Source organism: Oncorhynchus mykiss, chromosome 8, assembly GCF_057628025.1.
Source record: "Oncorhynchus mykiss isolate SJ-2025 chromosome 8, ASM5762802v1, whole genome shotgun sequence".
NCBI lineage: Eukaryota > Metazoa > Chordata > Actinopteri > Salmoniformes > Salmonidae > Oncorhynchus > Oncorhynchus mykiss.
In genome coordinates, this window is record NC_143029.1 from 46,966,357 (window position 1) to 46,985,014 (window position 18,658).

Genomic DNA, 18,658 nt, shown 5'->3' on the forward strand with positions numbered 1-18,658 from the left:
GATATATAAACAACTCTGCATGTCTGTAAAGGTTAAGCTCTCGGCAACACACACTTCAAAGTGTGTGGTCGATGGTTTCATTATTGCAATAATTAATCAATGTTAAATAGAGATTGATTGGTTGAATAGTTGTCCAAGTCTCTCTCAGTATACATGAATTTCCACGACAGATTACAGCATCGCTCCTTCATGGGTTTAACGCCACAAGCTTGGCACATCTGTATTTGGGGAGTTCTTCTCATTCTTCACTGCAGAGCCTCTCATGCTCTGTCAGGTTGGATGGGGTGAATTACTGCACAGCTACTTTCAGGTCTCTCCAGAGATGTTCAATTGGGTTCAAGTCTGGGTTCTGGCTGGGCCACTCAAGGACATTCAGAGACTTGTCCCAAAGCCATTTCTGTGTTGTCGTGGTTGTGTGCTTAAGGTCGGTGTCCTGTTGGAAGGTGAACGTCCTGAGTGCTCTGGAGCAGGTTTTCATCAAGGATCTCTCTGTACTTTGCTCTGCTCATCTTTGCCTCGATCCTGACTAGTCTCCCTATCCCTGCCGCTGAAAAACATCCCCACAGCATGATGCTGCCACCACCATGCTTCACTGTATGGATGGTGCCAGGTTTCCCCCAGACGTGATTATTGGCATTCAGGCCAAAGAGTTCAATATCGGTTTCATCCGACCAGAGAATCTTGTTTCTCATGGTCTAAAAGTCTTTAGGTACCTTTTGGCAAACTCCAAGCGGATGGTCATGTGCCTTTTACTGAGGAGTGGCTTCCGTCTGGCCACTCTACCATAAATGCCTCATTGGTGGAGTGCTGCAGAGATGGTTGTCCTTCTGGAAGATTCTCTAATCTCCACAGAATAATTCTGGAGCTCTGACAGAGTGACCATCGGGTTCTTGGCCATCTCCTTGACCAAGGCCCTTCTCCCCCGATTGCTCAGTTTGGCAGGGCGGCCAGCTCTAGGAAGGGTACTGGTGGTTCCAAACTTCTTCCATTTAAGAATGGAGGTGACTGTGTTCTTGGGAATTTTCAACGTTGCAGACATTTTTTGGTATCCTTCCCCAGATCTGTGTCTCGACACAATCCTCTCTTGGAGCTCTATGGACAATTCCTTCGACCTCATGGCTTTGTTTTTGCTCTGACATGCACTGTCAACTGTGGGACCTTATATAGACAGGTGTGTGCCTTTCCAAGTCATGTCCAATCAATTGAATGTACCACAGGTGGACTCCAATCAAGTTGTAGAAACATCTCAAGGATGATCAATGGAAACAGGATGCACCTGAGATCAATTTCGAGTCTCATAGCAAACAGTCTGAATACTTATGTAAATAAGTTATTTCTGTTTCTGCCATTATGGGGTATTGTGTGTAGATTGCTCAGGATTATTTAAAAAAAATCAATTTCAGAATAAAGCGTGGAAAAGGACAAGGGGTCTGAACACTTTTCGAAGGCACTGTTCTCCATGTTGGCATCCAAGAACAACATTATTGTTGGCATCCAAGACAACAAGTGCATTTAAGTCTGGCATTTGGGAAACAAAAATCATCTGGGTTTTGGGTTCCTATAGGGAGATTTGCATGGGGTAGTGTGTTTTGGATTGTTAAGACACTCCTCTTCGCACGAACACACACACACACACACACACACACACACACACACTCACAAACAGTACCTTCATAACTATCAACACATCGCAACCTAAATATAACACTACTCTTAGTATAGTTAAACCATGGTGTTTAAAAATGAATGTGACACCACATGAGAGATTATTACTCACCATTATAACAATACATACAAAGTGTGCGGGAAAGAAATAGAGCCATAACAAGTCAATATGATCTCAAACTGCGTCTACAACTACAGTGGGTTAAACAAATCTGATTCTCAAATAAACAGGCTGTCATTGATTAGTTTGACTTCAAATTTAATTATCTCTTGTTGAACCAGAATTAGCTGGAAATGAATATAAACTACTGAACAGGTGTTTGGTTAGCATACGTCAAAGGAAGACTCGCGGTGGTGTAATTGTACATGGATAGTGTACAACTGAGTAGACCTAGAGCGTCACACAGTATACTGAAATACTTTGGTCTGGCGCTACATGCGTTTGGTTAGAGCATGTTACCAACAGGGGTGGACTTTGTTGATCTAGCCAATGGAAAACACACGATTCAACTAATCAGCCAATCATAAAGGCTTTGATTAGTTGAACCAGGTGTGCTAGTGCTAGGGTGGAACAAATACCTGCATCCAGGACTGAAGTACGAGATTCCTGTGGCTGTCAATAGGAGTGTATTGGGGTAAGGCATACCTGGCCTGAAGGAGATTTGGGCCGGGGCGGGCCAGGAGAGGCAGGTGCCAGCATGTGGTTAGGAGTGTCCACTGGGCTCTCGTCACTGTCGCTGTCCGGTGGCGAGGGGGCCCGAGAGAGTCGCAAAGGTCCTGAATCACTGAAGTAAAGAGGATAAAACAATGAAGATATATTATTTTTTTTACTCATTAACACATGCGCCAACAGGAGAAAGGCTAACTCAAGGAATATGGCTTGTCTATATTTGTGAAACTGTTATTGTCATTTCAATTAAATGTGAAAAGTGCACAATGGTGAGGGTGCAAATGCTGGGATTAAACTGGGATATGATATGCTATTTGTGTAAATATACTCTAACTTGCTGTCCACAGATAGACTCATAGAAAGCAGCTATTTAGTTCATTTGCAAAGTTTAAATTAAAATACATTTAAATGTTGCATATGTGAGAAACATTCCCTGTGCACATAATCCTTTGGATGTTGGGTTGCAATTTGTATTTTAAATAAATTAACATAATGGAATGAGGTTAAATAGAATACATTATCCATAGATGACTGGAATTGGGTGTGGACCTTCTAATTGCGACCCCTGGGAATCAACACAAGATCAATGTTAACAAATGAGCTAATGCTAAAAGGTTTGTCAAAGAGGTTTAAAATAAATTAATATTTTACCTTCATATTACCAGGTTAGTCTCAGATTAAAGATCTATTTTTTAAGAGACCTGGACGGAATAGCAAATAAAGAAGTTTATATTGTCACATACATCGGATAGGTGCATTGAAATGTGTTGTTTTACAGGGTCAGCCATAGTAGTACGGCACTCCGGGAGCAAATTAGGGTTAAGTTCCTTGCTCAAGGGCACATCTGATCCAGAGAATGTTTGGGATGCTCTGGATTGACGTGTACGACAGCGTGTTCCAGTTCCCGCCAATATTCATCAACTTCGCACAGCCATTGAAAAGGAGTGGGACAACATTCCACGGGCCACAATTAACAGCCTGATCAAATCTATGCGAAGGAGATGTGTCGCGCTGCATGAAGCAAATGGTGCTCACACCAGATACTCTGATCCACGCCCTTAAGTGTTTTTTAAAGTATCTGTACTCCCAGTCATGTGAAATCCATAGATTTGGGCCTAATTTATTTATTTCAATTGACTGATTTCCTTATATATATTTTAAAATTTTACCTTTATTTTGACAGGGAAAACATTATTATTGAGACCACGGTCTCTTTTCCAAATGTGCCCTGTATAATACAATATAAAATACATATTATACACAAAATAAATATATCTACACATTAAAATACAAAACCACAAATAAAACTTCGTAAGCACAAATAAAACATCACAAATCACCCAGAAAACATTCATCCACAAATAAGTTCCCAGTCAATACTTTAAAATAGCCAGAATGGCACCAGGTCATCAAGATGAAATGTATTTAACATTTTGTTCCAGCAATACAGTGCATTGAAACTAAAAGCGGATTTACCTAGCTCGGTGCAGGCCCTAGGAACCAATCCTGTAAATGGATCAGGCAACTCAGGTGTCTATACTTCAACAGCACAGTTAGATGGAAGTTCATGAAGTAGGGCATAGGGAGTAATGTAGAGATCTATGGGTCTTTAGTCCAGACAACCTTTTCTGCTTCCTACTGCTTAGAGAAAGGCACAATCTGTTTCTGTAGAACAAGCCTACTTTAAATATTAGCTTCTAAACCAGCTCATCTACAATGCATTTGGAAAGTATTCAGATCCCTTGACTTTTTCCACACTTTGTTACGTTACAGCCTTATTCTAAAATGTATTAAATTGGTGCAGTGGTCTAAGGCATTGCCTTAGTGCTAAGGCATTGCCTTTCAGTGCTAGAGGCGTCACTACAGACACCCTGGTTCGAGTCCAGGCTCTATCACAACCGGACATGTTTGGGAGTCCCATAGGGCGGCACACAATTGTCCCAGAGTCGTCCGGGTTTGGCCGGTGTAGGCCGTCATTGTAAATACTGACTTGCCTAGTTAAAAGAAGAAATTAAGATGGGCAAAATAACACAGACACTGGACAGAGGAACAATGCCAAGAAGGCCAGCATCCCGGAGTCAACTATTCACTGTTGACGTTGAGACGTTGATGTGTTTTGAGGGTACTATTTAATGAAGCTGCCAGTTGACGACTTGTGAGGTGTCTGTTTCTCAAACTAGACACTAATGTACTTGTCCTCTTGCTCAGTTGTGCACCAGGGCCTCCCACTCCTCTTTCTATTCTGGTTAGAGCCAGTTTGCGCTATTCTGTGAATGGAGTAGTACACAGCGTTGTACGAGATCTTCAGTTTCTTGGCAATTTCTCGCATGGAATAGCCTTCATTTCTCAGAACAAGAATAGACTGGCGAGTTTCATAAGAAAGGTCTTTGTTTCTTAAGAAAGGTCTGTGTTTCTGGCCATTTTGAGCCTGTAATCGAACCCACAAACGCTGATGCTCCAGATACTCAACTAGTCTAAAGAAGGTCAGTTTTATTGGTTCTTTAATCAGGACAACAGTTTTGAGCTGTGCTAACATAATTGAAAAAGGGTTTTCTAATGATCAATTAGCCTTTTAAAATGATAAACTTGGATTAGCTAACACAACATGCCATTGGAACACAGGAGTGGTGGTTGCTGATAATGGGCCTCTGTACGCCTATGTAGATATTCCATAAAAAAATCAGCCGTTTCCAGCTACAATAGTCATTTAAAACATTAACAATGTCTACATTGTAGTTCTGATCAATTAAAAAATGTCAAAAACAAGGACATTTCTAAGTGACCGCAAACCTTTGAACGGTAGCGTAAATATATATTTTTTTAATGTGAATCACATTTGTATTTGGCATACCCCCGACGGCATTGCGCGTACCCCGTTCTCCAGTTTGGGAATACCTGGCGTAGAGCATCTTTTGTTTCCAAAAAGTGTTCAAATTGTCAATAAAAGTTATGCCAACAGAGTGGCACTAGTCTTTAAGCCAGATATGAAGTGCTAAGAGCCTGCTGAAACTTTCACAGCCGTGACCCAGCGACGGCATGGGACCAGAGATAATCGGCTGCTTTTCAGGGCCTTTTAGGGTGTTGAACAGCTCAATAAAATCCTGTTTCATTAGCTCCGATGGACCCTTTTTGATATAATTTGATCCCACATGCATTACAACAGCCCTCTAGTATGTATAAGCTGGAAGTAGAAACCTAAGTGTTGTTGTCCATTCGTTTACTTCAATTAAGGGAGGGGTGGTAGGGTTAGGGGAAATTAATAAATATGTGGAAGTTTGGAAATGATGCAGACAATCACAATGATAGAACGCATAATCTATCTGCAATATTAAAGCTGACATATGGAAACTGCTCACCTGGGTGCTCCCTGTATGGTGAACATTTTGTCAGAGTGTTGCTCTCCCAGCTTGGTCATCACTTCATACAGCTGCTTACAGAGCTACAACAGCCAGAAGAGAGAGATAGAGGAAAGAGAGAGACAAATGTTGATGTGATAAAAGTGTTAAAGGTAGAACATCCAACTCCTTTCTTTACATGTTAGCATGGGCCTCGCACGTATCGCAATACCATATCAATATCATTTATATGAGGGGGGCCAGTTACCAATAGTGAAATACTACTTTTGTCATAGTGCACCAATTCCGCCATGTTGCCTCGTTCCTTCCCTGTCCTATTCAGTTCAATCATAAACAACAGCCAGCAAAAGAAAGTCTGTAACCACTAAAAGAATGAAGTAGTCACTGTTATTTATTATTTTTATGAACTTTTATTTATTCAGCTTAGCCCAATTGAGACCAAGGTCTCATTCCCAATGGTGCCCCGGGTACAAACATTTTCTCAGAAACAGGGGAGAGTTTTTTGTAACAAATAAACCACTACAATCAATCAAAACAACAGCCATCCTCAATGAATTCATTCAACACCAGAGTCCTAAACTGCCCTAGCGGCACCAGGCAATCAACATGCAAGGAATTTTGTAGGTTATTCCAACAATGGGGGGCACAAAAACTAAAGGAGGATTTACCTAAATTTGTCGAAACCAGAGGGACCTCAAGAGTTAACCAATTCTGTGAGTGGGTTCGGTAGCTCATTCTTTTATACGTTAGCAATTAAGTTAGGAAAGTTGGAAGCTTGTGTATTAGAGCTTTATAAACTAAAAGGGAATAGTGAAGTGATCTACAGGACTTTAATGAAGATCAGCCAACCTTTTGATACAGGATGAAGTGATAAAGCGAAGGGCGCCATGGTAGACGGCATCCAAAGGTTTAAGAGTAGTGGCTGCTGCAATCTGGTAAATGGTGTCACCATAGTCACGAACTGTCAGGAAAGTTGACTCTACCATCTGCTTCCTGCTACTTAGGGAGAAGCAAGATATTTTTCTAAAAAAGAAGCTTTGCTTTTTAACTAGCTCATCCATGTTCTTTAAACATTAAATCAATGGGAGAACCATCCAATGAATAAATATGTCATTCATCTGAAACATATTTGCGAGAACTAGAGAACAATGTATATTTAGTCTTGCCACATTAAGTACAACTGTTAAACCAACCAAGGCAACAAAGTCACAGACTGGTTAACATTTGGGGCAATTGCAGACATAACAGTGTCATCTGCGTACAGATGAATATTACAAGTTTCAACAGATAGACCAATATTATTTATATAACTAGTAAAGAGAACAGGTCCCAGTACCGACCCCTGCGGTACACCTTTTGTACTATCCAGGAAACTAGACTTGACACCATCAGAAATCACACACTGAGTCCCATCTGACAGATCATTCTCAAACCACTTGCACGAAGTCTGATCCAGGCCTATTTCAGTCATCCTTTGAATGAGAGTGTGATGGTCAACAGTGTCAAAGGCCTTGGAATGGTCTATAAATAAGGCAGCACAATGCTGTTACATGCTGACTCGATGGCCAAGTTGTGTACGTGAACGTTACAAAATAAATTAACAAATACGGGTTATTCAATCATTTCATCCAAACTGCTTGTGCGGGTCAACATCTACGATGCAAAATGCTAAAATAGATGTCCCGCCTCTACCACAAGCTTCCAACTTACCTAACTTCACAGGGTTGGTTAACTCTGGAGACTCCTTTGGTGTGTCCAGAGTTAGGTAAACCAGCCTTTAACTTCCTTGCACCCTATGTTTGGAATAATCTCCAAAATGCTTGGTGTTACTAGGGCAATTGACAGAGAATGTTTATAATGAAGAAAGTTTGTTTTAAATTGACTGTGTTTTGTATCTTATGTGTAAATTGTGTACTTTTATGTTTTTGTGTTGTACGGGGCTCATTTGCAAAAGAGACTTTAGTCTCAATATGACATCCCTGTTGACATCCCATCTCCTTATTGGTTTTCACAAAGATACAGCCACACGTGGTTGCTTGAAAGACAAACGAGATACTAATTTGAAACTACAAACTAAAAACTAACTAGGTTTTCCTTTTTATCTGTGGATTAATTGTCTGAGTAAAGAAATACAACATTTTTGTATGAGCCAAGTCAAAATTCTACAAGAAAACAGCTAAGGGGACAATACATGATCAGGTAAAATAACAACCCAATGTTCATCCCTCAGGACAAACTGCTAGCAACAGCTATCTAGCTTTTAATGTCCATTCATGTTTTATGTGCGTTTCCACCTGTCCCCAAATTAATATAGTTGGTTCATAGTTGGTTTTGGTATTTTAACCTGCATGTCAGGATCTCGTCTGGTCGGAATTTACAAAATCAACATGCGCACAATGGCCAGTGTAGCGAGTACGAACTAACATCCTGATCTTGGGAGCTTTTATAAATATTTGTAGGTATTTTCTGACTTTATTGAACAGAGAGAGAGGATGACAGTGGAGAAAGATAGAGAGAGGTTGTGTCAAAGGGCAGTGTTCCGGATTCAAACATATGTCGACACCGTAGGCTGCGGCACAGACCGCTCGACCACCTTAGGCCACCTGCCCACTCCCTTCTGACACAAACCCTCTTCCAACTTTCCTGTCTCTCTCTCACTGTCTCCATTCAATAAGATGAAAAATGTTGGACTACACCACTCTACAATTTTTTTTCTTCTACATTTCTAGAGACATCATACAGTGACTAAGTCTCGTACTACCATCCTGATCTCGTGGATCCGTGTAGCTAAACATATGTATTAAAAATGAAGGCTGTGGGCCGTATCCCATCCCACGCCGACACAGTATGTGTTCTTGCGGCAGCGGCTAAACCACCCCAGACTACATCTCTTTAGAAATCTTGAACCCAGTGACCACTCCTATAATACAGTATAAGCAACCGGTGACTCTGACTCATTTTTTATCTTTATTTAACGAGGCAAGTCAGTTAAGAACCTAATTCTTATTTCTTATTTCAATGACGGCCTAGGAAAAGTGGGTTAACTGCCTGTTCAGGGTCAGTACCTTGTCAGCTTGGGGGTTTGAACTTGCAACCTTCCGGTTACTAGTCCAACGCTCTAACCACTAGGCTACCCTGCCACTCCATACTCAGAATCGGCAAATGCTACATCCTTCCAACAGTACACCTGTGCATCTTTTACATCCCAGTGCACAACAACATGGAAAATATTAAATATCTAAAGTCAGTATCAAAAACATGGATTTCATCTTGAGACACAATTATCTTTAAAATGAATCTCTTGTGGACAGACGCACGCCAAATCACATTTTATTTGTCACATGCACTGAACACAAAAAGTTACAGTGAAATGCTTACTTAAAAGTCCTTAACCAACAATGCAGTTAAGAAAAATAAGACTTAAGAAAATATTTACAAAATTAAATTAAAACTATAACGAGGGGTACCGGTACCGGTACCGAGTCAATGTGAAGGGGTACAGGTAAGTCAAGGTAATTACGGTAATATGTACATGTAGGTAGGGGTAAAGTGACTATGCACAGACAATAAACAGCGAGTAGCAGCAAGGGTCAATGCAAATAGTCCGGGTAGCCATTTTATTAACTGTTCAGCAGTCTTATGGCTTGGAGCCTTTTGGACCTAGACTTGCGCTCCGGTACCGCTTGCCATGCGATAGCAGAGAGAACAGTCTATGACTGTGGTGGCAGGAGTCTTTGACAATTTTCAGGGCCTTCCTCTGCCACCGCCTGGTATAGAGGTCCTGGATGGCAGGAAGCTTGGCCCCAGTGATGTACCGGGATGTATGTACTGCCCTCTGTAGTGCCTTGTGTTCGGATGCCGAGCAGTTGCCATACCAGGTGGTGATGGAACCGGTCAGGATGCTCTTGATGGTGCAGCTGTAGAACCTATTGAGGATCTGAGGACCCATGTCAAATCTTTTCAGTCTACTGAGGGCGAATAGGCTTCGTCGGGCCCTCTTCACGACCGTCTTGGTGTGTTTGGACCATGATAGTTTGTTGGTGATGTGGACACCAAGGAACTTGAAGCTCTCGACCTGCTCCACTACAGCCCTGGTCGATGAGAATGGTCCACGATCAGCTTCTGTGTCTTGATCACATTGAGGGAGAGGTTGTTGTCCTGGCACCACACTGCCAAGTCTCCGACCTCTTCCCTATAGGCTGTCTCATCGTTGTCTGTGATCAGGCCAACCACTTGAGTGGGTTGAGTCACTGATGTGATCTTCCTGTCTGGGTTGGCGCCCCCCCTTGGGTTGTGCCATGGCGGAGATCTTTGTGGGCTATACTCGGCCTTGGTAAGGAAGGTAAGTTGGTGGTTGAAGATATCCCTCTAGTGGTGTGTGGGCTGTACTTTGGCAAAGTGGGTGGGGTTATATCCTTCCTGTTTGGCCCTGTCCGTGGGTATCATTGGATGGGGCCACAGTGTCTCCTGACCCCTCCTGTCTCAGCCTCCAGTATTTATGCTGCAGTAGTTTATGTGTCGAGGGGCTAGGGTCAGTTTGTTATATCTGGAGTACTTCTCCTGTCTTATCCGGTGTCCTGTGTGAATTTAAGTATGCTCTCTCTTATTCTCTCTTTCTTTCTCTCTCTCGGAGGACCTGAGCCCTAGGACCATGCCTCAGGACTACCTGGCATGATGACTCCTTGCTGTTCCCAGTCCACCTGGCCGTGCTGCTGCTCCAGTTTCAACTGTTCTGCCTTATTATTATTGGACCATGCTGGTCATTCATGAACATTTGAACATTTTGGCCATGTTCTGTTATAATCTCCACCCGGCACAGCCAGAAGAGGACTGGCCACCCCACATAGCCTGGTTCCTCTCTAGGTTTCTTCCTAGGTTTTGGCCTTTCTAAGGAGTTTTTCCTAGCCACCGTGCATCTACACCTGCATTGCTTGCTGTTTGGGGTTTTAGGCTGGGTTTCTGTACAGCACTTTGAGATACCAGCTGATGTACGAAGGGCTATATAAATACATTTGATTTGATTTGAATGCTGAGCTGTTGGCAATGAACAGCATTCTCACATAGGTGTTATTTTTCTAGGTGGGAAAGGGCAGTGTGGAGTGCAATAGAGATTGCATCATCTGTGGATCTGTTGGGGTGTTATGCAAATTGGAGTGGGTCTAAGGTTTCTGGGATGATGGTGTTGATGTGAGCCATGACCAGCCTTTCAAAACACTTCATGGCTACAGATGTCAGTGCAACGGGTCGGTAGTCATTTAGACAGGTTATCTTGGCGTTCTTGGGCACAGGGACTATGGTGGTCTGCTTAAAACATGTAGGTATTACAGACTTAGTCTGGGACAGGCTGAAAATATCAGTGAGTACACTTGCCAGTTGGCCAGCGCATGCTCTGAGTACATGTCCTGGTAATCCGTCTGGCCCTGTGGCCTTGTGAATGTTGATCTGTCTACAGATTGTGTTCGTTCCATGTTAATGAATTCTGTGTTCCTGGTCCAAAATGACCGCCCCATTATAGCTGATTATAAATACATAAATGATCACCTAATGTTGTGTTAGATCTTTTTTTACCTTTATTTAACTAGGCAAGTAAGTTAAGAACAAATTCTTATTTTCAATGACAGCCTAGGAACAGTGGGTTAACTGCCTGTTCAGGGGCAGAACGACAGATTTGTACCTTGTCAGCTCGGGGATTTGAACTTGCAACCTTCCGGTTACTAGTCCAATGCTCTAACCACTAGGCTACCCTGTATGCCTCATTGACCTGAGCTCATTCAACTCGTTTTTGGGTTTTAAAAAAATGTATAATGTATGGATTATTTTGACTATAACAAATACTCAGATAAAACATATTGTGCTATCTATCACAGACTACTTTGTGTCAAAGTTGAGCAAGAACTCTCTCTTCCTCACCAGTGTCATGATCAAAGATATGATCAAGAGCCTCACATACAGTATATTGTTTGGTCATTGTGCTGCCACATAATGAATTGTGAGCAAGGCCTCAAAAAAGCTTTTTATACCAAAGCTGCGAGAAAAGTTCTATATATTCTTAAAACAATGTTGCGATTGTTTGTGAGAATGCCAACAGGTGTGATTCTCGTGGAGGAAAGATTCTATTGGGGAAAGGTTCCCTTGGGGGTTGCCATGGAAGCCAAGAAGGGGAGTGAGGTGTAAGTGTGTGTGTTCAAACACACATGCATGTGGGGGTCTGGGAGAGGCAGTCCATCTAATGAATGGGCATGTGACTGAACTCAATTTTGTACACAGTAATTGTAGTCACACCCATTCATTTCTAATGACCGGTCATTTTTTACCGGGAACACCACAGATGTACAAAAGTTCAATAAAACACCAAAAAGTATTCTGTGTGTTCAGATGCCCTGTGTGGACAAAGTCATGGAACCTTATGACAATCAGATTAAATGAACTACATTTTTCAAAGAGAAAACCTGTCAAATCGGTCCAATTCGACCGGAACACAGCAGGAGTGTTAAAGGTCTTACTCACATCGGCTATGGAGAGCATGATCACACAGTCATCTGGAACAGCTGGTGCTCTCATGCATGCTTCAATGTTGCTTGCCTCAAAGCGCAAATAGAAGTAATTTAGCTTGTCTGTTAGGCTCGCGTCACTGGGCAGCTCACGGCTGGGCTTCTCTTTGTAGTCCGTAATAGTTTGCAAGCCCTGCCACATCCGACGAGCACCAGAGCCGGTGTAGTAGGTTTCAATCTTAGTCCTGTGTTGACGCTTTGCCCATTGGTATGATAATCTCGAATGGAGCTCATCCAGTTTATGCTCCAATGATTGCATGTTGGCTAGTAGGATGGATGGTAGAGGCGGGTTACTATTCCAACGAATTCTCACGAGGCAGCTGGATCTGCGTCTCATGTATCAGCGTCTCCTCTTCATGTTAATGACGGGGATTTGGGCCTGGTCTAGGAGCAGCAGTAAATCCTTCACGTCCAACTTGTTAAAGAAAAAGCTTTGTCCAGTTCGAAGAGAGTTATCGCTGTTCTGATATCTAGGAGCTCTTATCGTTTATAATAGACGGTGGCAGAAATATTATGTACAAAATAAGTTACAAACAACACGAAAAAACACAAAATAGCACAATTGGTTAGGAGTCCGTAAAACGGCAGCCACCCCCTTCGGCACCATTCTCAATCAAAGGCCTAACATTATTGGTAGTAGGATCTGTCGACAGACTGTGGGATGACACGACTAATGAGGAACTTCGTTCCAGTACGCTAATTTTTATTCACTGATCATTTGGACAAATCACGATTTCGCAGGTGCTTGCTGGTTGATCCAGAGTACTCAAAGATAAAGGATCAATTAAATAAATACAAAATAAATCAGGGTTGTGGTCAATTCCATTTGAAGGTAGTCAATTCAGGAAGTGATTTAAATGTAAAATTCACAAATTGAAAAACTTTTGAAATAAATAACTTCTACTTTTCAGTTTATTCAGATGCCATAAAAAATTGATATTGAATTGTAATTTCAGTTCTCTTCCTGAATTAACTGGCCTTCAATTGAATTGAACCTACCCTCAGCGGGTAGATGCGAACCAAATGCATTCTTACAAGGCGACATTATCTTAACTCCACATTTACTGGATTGGTTGAACGGTGCAGAAGGATTAGAAAGAAAAAGGCCATCACAAGCGTTTATTTTACATCTGCAACTTAGGTTAAATTGACTCAAACTCTGAAATAAATGAAAAATGAATTAATGAGGCACAATTTATATTTTTCCCTGCAGAGGGCAGTCTAGAACCAGAAGCTAAAATGGATGTCTGTCACCGCAAATGTTGAACTTCGAGATAAAAATGTCAGGACACACACACACACACGATGTGGATGGGTAGTGAGGATAGGAATTGCAAGAGGCTATAGTTTAGGGAATAGGGTACCATTTGGGACACAACAGAACTCATATTATATTTCCATTGCCTACAAAGAATAACGCTAAAAACAACAGCTCAAATGAGTAGTGTAAGATTAATACTTTGACACACCTTAGTAACACAATGACCTTTATATTCACCAGTAATACTGCTGACAGCCAATGCAATATAATAGGCTTAATATGTGGCAGTTACTGTAGTCCTTTCCCTAGACCTCAGTAAGACAATTACAATCTTACATAACAGTGCTGTCCCTGCTAGTTGGAAATGCAGTAATTTGAACACAGGATAATAAGGTTTAAGTGGGTAAGTGTGAGCGAATCATGTGCTGGCCTAAAATTATTTCAGGAAGTCAAATAAAAACATCATCATTGATGAGTATTTTCCTCAGTGCACTTCATTAATGGAGTTGAAATAGCATTGAGCCAAACACAGATTGAGTCTGTAATACCTACATGTTTCAAGCAAACCACCATAGTCCCTGTGTCCAAGAACACAAAGGCAACCTAACTAAATGACAACAGACCCGTAGCACTCACGTCCGTAGTCATGAAGTGCTTTGAAAGGCAGGTGATGGCTCACATCAACACCATTATCCCAGAAACACTAGACCCACTCCAATTTGCATACTACCCAAACAGATCCACAGATGATGCAATCTCTATTGCACTCCACACATCCCTTTCCCACCTGGACAAAATTAACACTTATGTGAGAATGCTATTCATTGACTACAGCTCAGCGTTCAACAACATAGTACCCTATGGTACTAAGCTAAGGATCCTGGGACTAAACGCCTCCCTCTGCAACTGGATCCTGGAGTTCCTGATGGGCCACCCCCAAGTGGTGAGGGTAGGTAGCAACACATCTGCCATGCTGATCCTCAACACTGGAGCTCCCCAGGGTTGCGTGCTCAATCCCCTCCTGTACTCCCTGTTCAACCACGACTGCATGGCCAGGCACAAAGCCAACACCATCATTAAGTTTGCAGACGACACAACAGTGATCACAGACAACGACGAGACAGCCTATAGGGAGGAGGTCAGAGACCTGGCCGGGTGGTGCCAGAATAACAACCTATCCCTCAATGTAACCAAGACTAAGGAGATGATTGTGGACTAAAGGAAAAAGAGGACCAAGCACACCCCCAATCTCATCAACAGGGCTGTAGTGGAGCAGGTTGAGAACTTCAAGTATCTTGGTGTCCACATCAACAACAAACTAGAATGGTCCAAACACACCAAGACAGTCGTGAAGAGGGCACGACAAAGCCTTATCCCCCTCAGGAAACGAAAAAGATTTGTCATGGGTCCTGAGATCCTCAAACGGTTCTACAGCAGCAACATCCAGAGCATCCTGACTGGTTGCATCACTGCCTGGTACGGCAATTGCTCGGCCTTCGACCGCAAGGCACTACATAGGGTAGTGCATGCGGCCCAGAACATCACTGGGGCTAAGCTGCCTGCCATCCAGGACCTCTACACCAGGCGGTGTCAGAGGAAGGCCCTGAAAATCGTCAAAGACACCAGCCACCCCAGTCATAGACTGTTCTCTCTACAACCGCATGGCAAGCGGTACTGAAGTGCCAAGTCTAGGACAAAAAGGCTTCTCAGTTTTTACCCCCAAGCCATAAGACTCCCGAACAGGTAATCAAATGGTTACCCGGACTATTTGCATTGTGTGCCCCCCCCAACCCCTCTTTTACGCTGCTGCTACTCTCTGTTTCTCATATATGCAGTCACTTTAACTATACATTTATGTACATACCTCAATTGGGCCGACCAACCAGTGCTCCCGCACATTGGCTAACCGGGCTATCTGCATTGTGTTCCACCACCCACCACCTGCCAACCCCTCTTTTACGCTATTGTTAGTCTCTGTTCATCATATATGCATAGTTACTTTAACCATATCTACATGTACATACTACCTCAAATCAGCCTGACTATCCCGTGTCTGTATGTAGCCTCGCTACTTTTATAGCCTCGCTACTGTTATTTTTCACTGTCTTTTTGCTGTTGTTTTATTTCTTTACTTACCTATTGTTCACCTAATCCCTTTTTGGCACTATTGGTTAGAGCCTGTAAGTAAGCATTTCACTGTAAGGTCTACACCTGCTGTATTCGGCGCAGTTTTTACCCCCAAGCCATAAGACTCCCGAACAGGTAATCAAATGGTTACCCGGACTATTTGCATTGTGTGCCCCCCCCAACCCCTCTTTTACGCTGCTGCTACTCTCTGTTTCTCATATATGCAGTCACTTTAACTATACATTTATGTACATACCTCAATTGGGCCGACCAACCAGTGCTCCCGCACATTGGCTAACCGGGCTATCTGCATTGTGTTCCACCACCCACCACCTGCCAACCCCTCTTTTACGCTATTGTTACTCTCTGTTCATCATATATGCATAGTTACTTTAACCATATCTACATGTACATACTACCTCAAATCAGCCTGACTATCCCGTGTCTGTATGTAGCCTCGCTACTTTTATAGCCTCGCTACTGTTATTTTTCACTGTCTTTTTGCTGTTGTTTTATTTCTTTACTTACCTATTGTTCACCTAATCCCTTTTTGGCACTATTGGTTAGAGCCTGTAAGTAAGCATTTCACTGTAAGGTCTACACCTGCTGTATTCGGCGCACGTGACAAATAAACTTTGATTTGATTTGATGCCCCTGAACCAGTATTCCTCAGAGGACACAGAGTTGTAAATTCAGTCCAACACAGTACTGGCATGTTTATTTCAGGTGATTTATCAAAGGTTAACGAAAATGGCGTTAGCAGTTTCTGTCACTCTCGTAACATTCTCCTGACTTGCATAGTAACATGTTCACATTGGTATTCTGAAGCTCTATGACTATGTTCAGAATTCAATATTTCAATGGCAAACCAGAGACAAAGAGAGCTGAGTTCTGGTTCACAGGCTTGCCTTACCTCTGATATTTCCCACACACAAACAAATTATGATTGACTAGCATTTCTGAAGGAAAGAGGAAGGCCTAAATTATAATGTTTCACTCTTGATCACTGACAGGTAGAGAGGTGTTATTACAGAAACTGCAGGAGCAAATTTGAAGCTATAATGCTAGGTTTTCAGCCCATATTTGAAGTGAAAGGATTTTAATGTTCTAATTACAAGAGTTAAGTGCAGCAAAATCTTAATATAAACCCTTTATTTCTAGGTAAATAATTCTACATTTGACAAAAAATGTATTCTGCTCAAGGAGACACATGTAAACGTCTTGTGTATTGACGTTTTCAATTCCACATTAAGTCATTACCATCGTGAGCTGTAATTTTCATGCTCCTTGAATCAGCAATTTGTCCATTTCCATTTGAATAAATTGTTGAATTAGTAATTTGGTGTATGTCTTAGTGAATGGTGGAAAGATATCAGAACATTTAAAAAAGTGGGCTATATGATCAAGGCTAATGTGATATGATGTAAGCCCATGATTAGGCTATAGAAGTAAAGAGCGGTGATGATTGTTTTGGAAAACCAGAATTACAGTTACTTGCTCATCTTCACTGTCTGGTGCTTGAGGTTGGTCAAGCGGTTAGGGCTGCCTCACTGAGAATGTATGCAATCTCCTGCCTGCGTGGGATCGAATCCCGGCCCCACCGGTCTAACCACTAGGTTACCTGAGGCGACAGGTAGCCTAGTGGTTAGAGTGTTGGGCCAGTAACCGAAAGGGTTACTGGGTCAAATCCTTGAGCTGACGAGGTAAAAATGTGTCGTTCTGCCCCTGAACACTGTTCCCCAGTAGGTTGTCATTGTAAATAAGAATTTGTTCCTAACTGACTTGCCTAGTTGAATAAAGGTTACACACACTATGTTCCCTCTGTCTCCCAGCTCTCTTCTGTATAAAATGAACTTCAAAAAAATAGTGGGAAGAAAAGTATGTGAATACCTGGATTTCTGCATAAATTGGTCATAACATTTTATCTGATCTTCATCTGAGTCACAACAATAGACAAACACAGTCTGCTTAAACTAATAACACACAAACAATTATAATTTTTCATCAATTTATTGATCACACCGTGTAAACATTCACAGTGCAGGTTGGAAAAAGTATGTAAACCCATGGTTTTAATAATAGGTTGACCCTCATTTGGCAGCAAAAACCTCAAACAAACGTTTTCCGTAGTTGCGGATCAGACCTGCACAACGGTCAGGAGGAATTTTGGACCATTCCTCTTTACAAAACTGTTTCAGTTCTACAATATTCTTGGGATGTCTAGTGTGAACCGCTCTCGAGGTCATGCCACAGCATCTCAATCGGATTGAGGTCAGGACTGACTGTGACACTCCAGAAGGCGTATTTTCTTCTCTTCAAGCCATTCTGTTGTCGATTTACATCTGTCAAATAGGTTGTTGTCCTGTTGCATCACCTAACTTCTGTTGAGCTTCAATTGGCGGACAGATAGCCTTACATTCTCCTGCAAAATCTTGATAAACTTGGGAATTCATTTTCCCGTCGATGATAGCAAGCTGTCCAGGCACTGAGGCAGCAAAGCAGCCCCAAACCATGATGCTCCCTCCACCATAGTTTACAGTTGGAATGAGGTTTTGATGTTGGTGTGCTGTGCCTTTTTTCTCCACACATAGTGTTGTGTGTTCCTTCCAAACAACACAACTTTAGTTTCATCTGTCCACAGAATCTTTTGCGAACATCAGACATGCAGCAATGTTTTTTTTTGACAGCAGTGGCTTCTCCCATGGTGTCCTCCCATGAACACCATTCTTGTTTAGTGTTTTATGTATCAACAGAGATGTTAGCATCTTCCAGAGATTTCTGTAAGTATTTAGCTGACACTCTAGGATTCTTCTTAAACCTCATTGAGCATTCTGCGCTGTGTGCTCTTGCGATCATCTTTGCAGGACGGCCACTCCTGGGGAGAGTTGCAACAGTGCTGAACTTTCTCCATTTATAGACAATTTGTCTTATTGTAAACTGATGAACATCAAGGCCTTTAGAGATACTTTTGTAACCTTTTCCAGCTTTATGCAAGTCAACAAATCTTAATCTTAGGTCTTCTGAGATC

At 42.2% G+C, this 18,658-nt stretch overlaps 1 protein-coding gene across 49 annotated transcripts in view; it reads right to left on the reverse strand.

The window, feature by feature from the left end:
• Positions 1 to 18,658, reverse strand: part of amph (amphiphysin) — a 132,207-nt gene that overhangs the window by 43,038 nt on the left and 70,511 nt on the right. For all 49 annotated transcript variants that reach the window (XM_090181731.1, XM_021612624.3, XM_090181733.1 and 46 more), the window contains exons 9-10: positions 5,692 to 5,774; positions 2,312 to 2,450 (exon numbers count right to left, since the gene is read on the reverse strand). In XM_090181731.1, the coding sequence (XP_090037857.1) occupies positions 2,312 to 2,450; positions 5,692 to 5,774 (222 nt within the window). The remainder of the gene's footprint in view (positions 1 to 2,311; positions 2,451 to 5,691; positions 5,775 to 18,658) is intronic.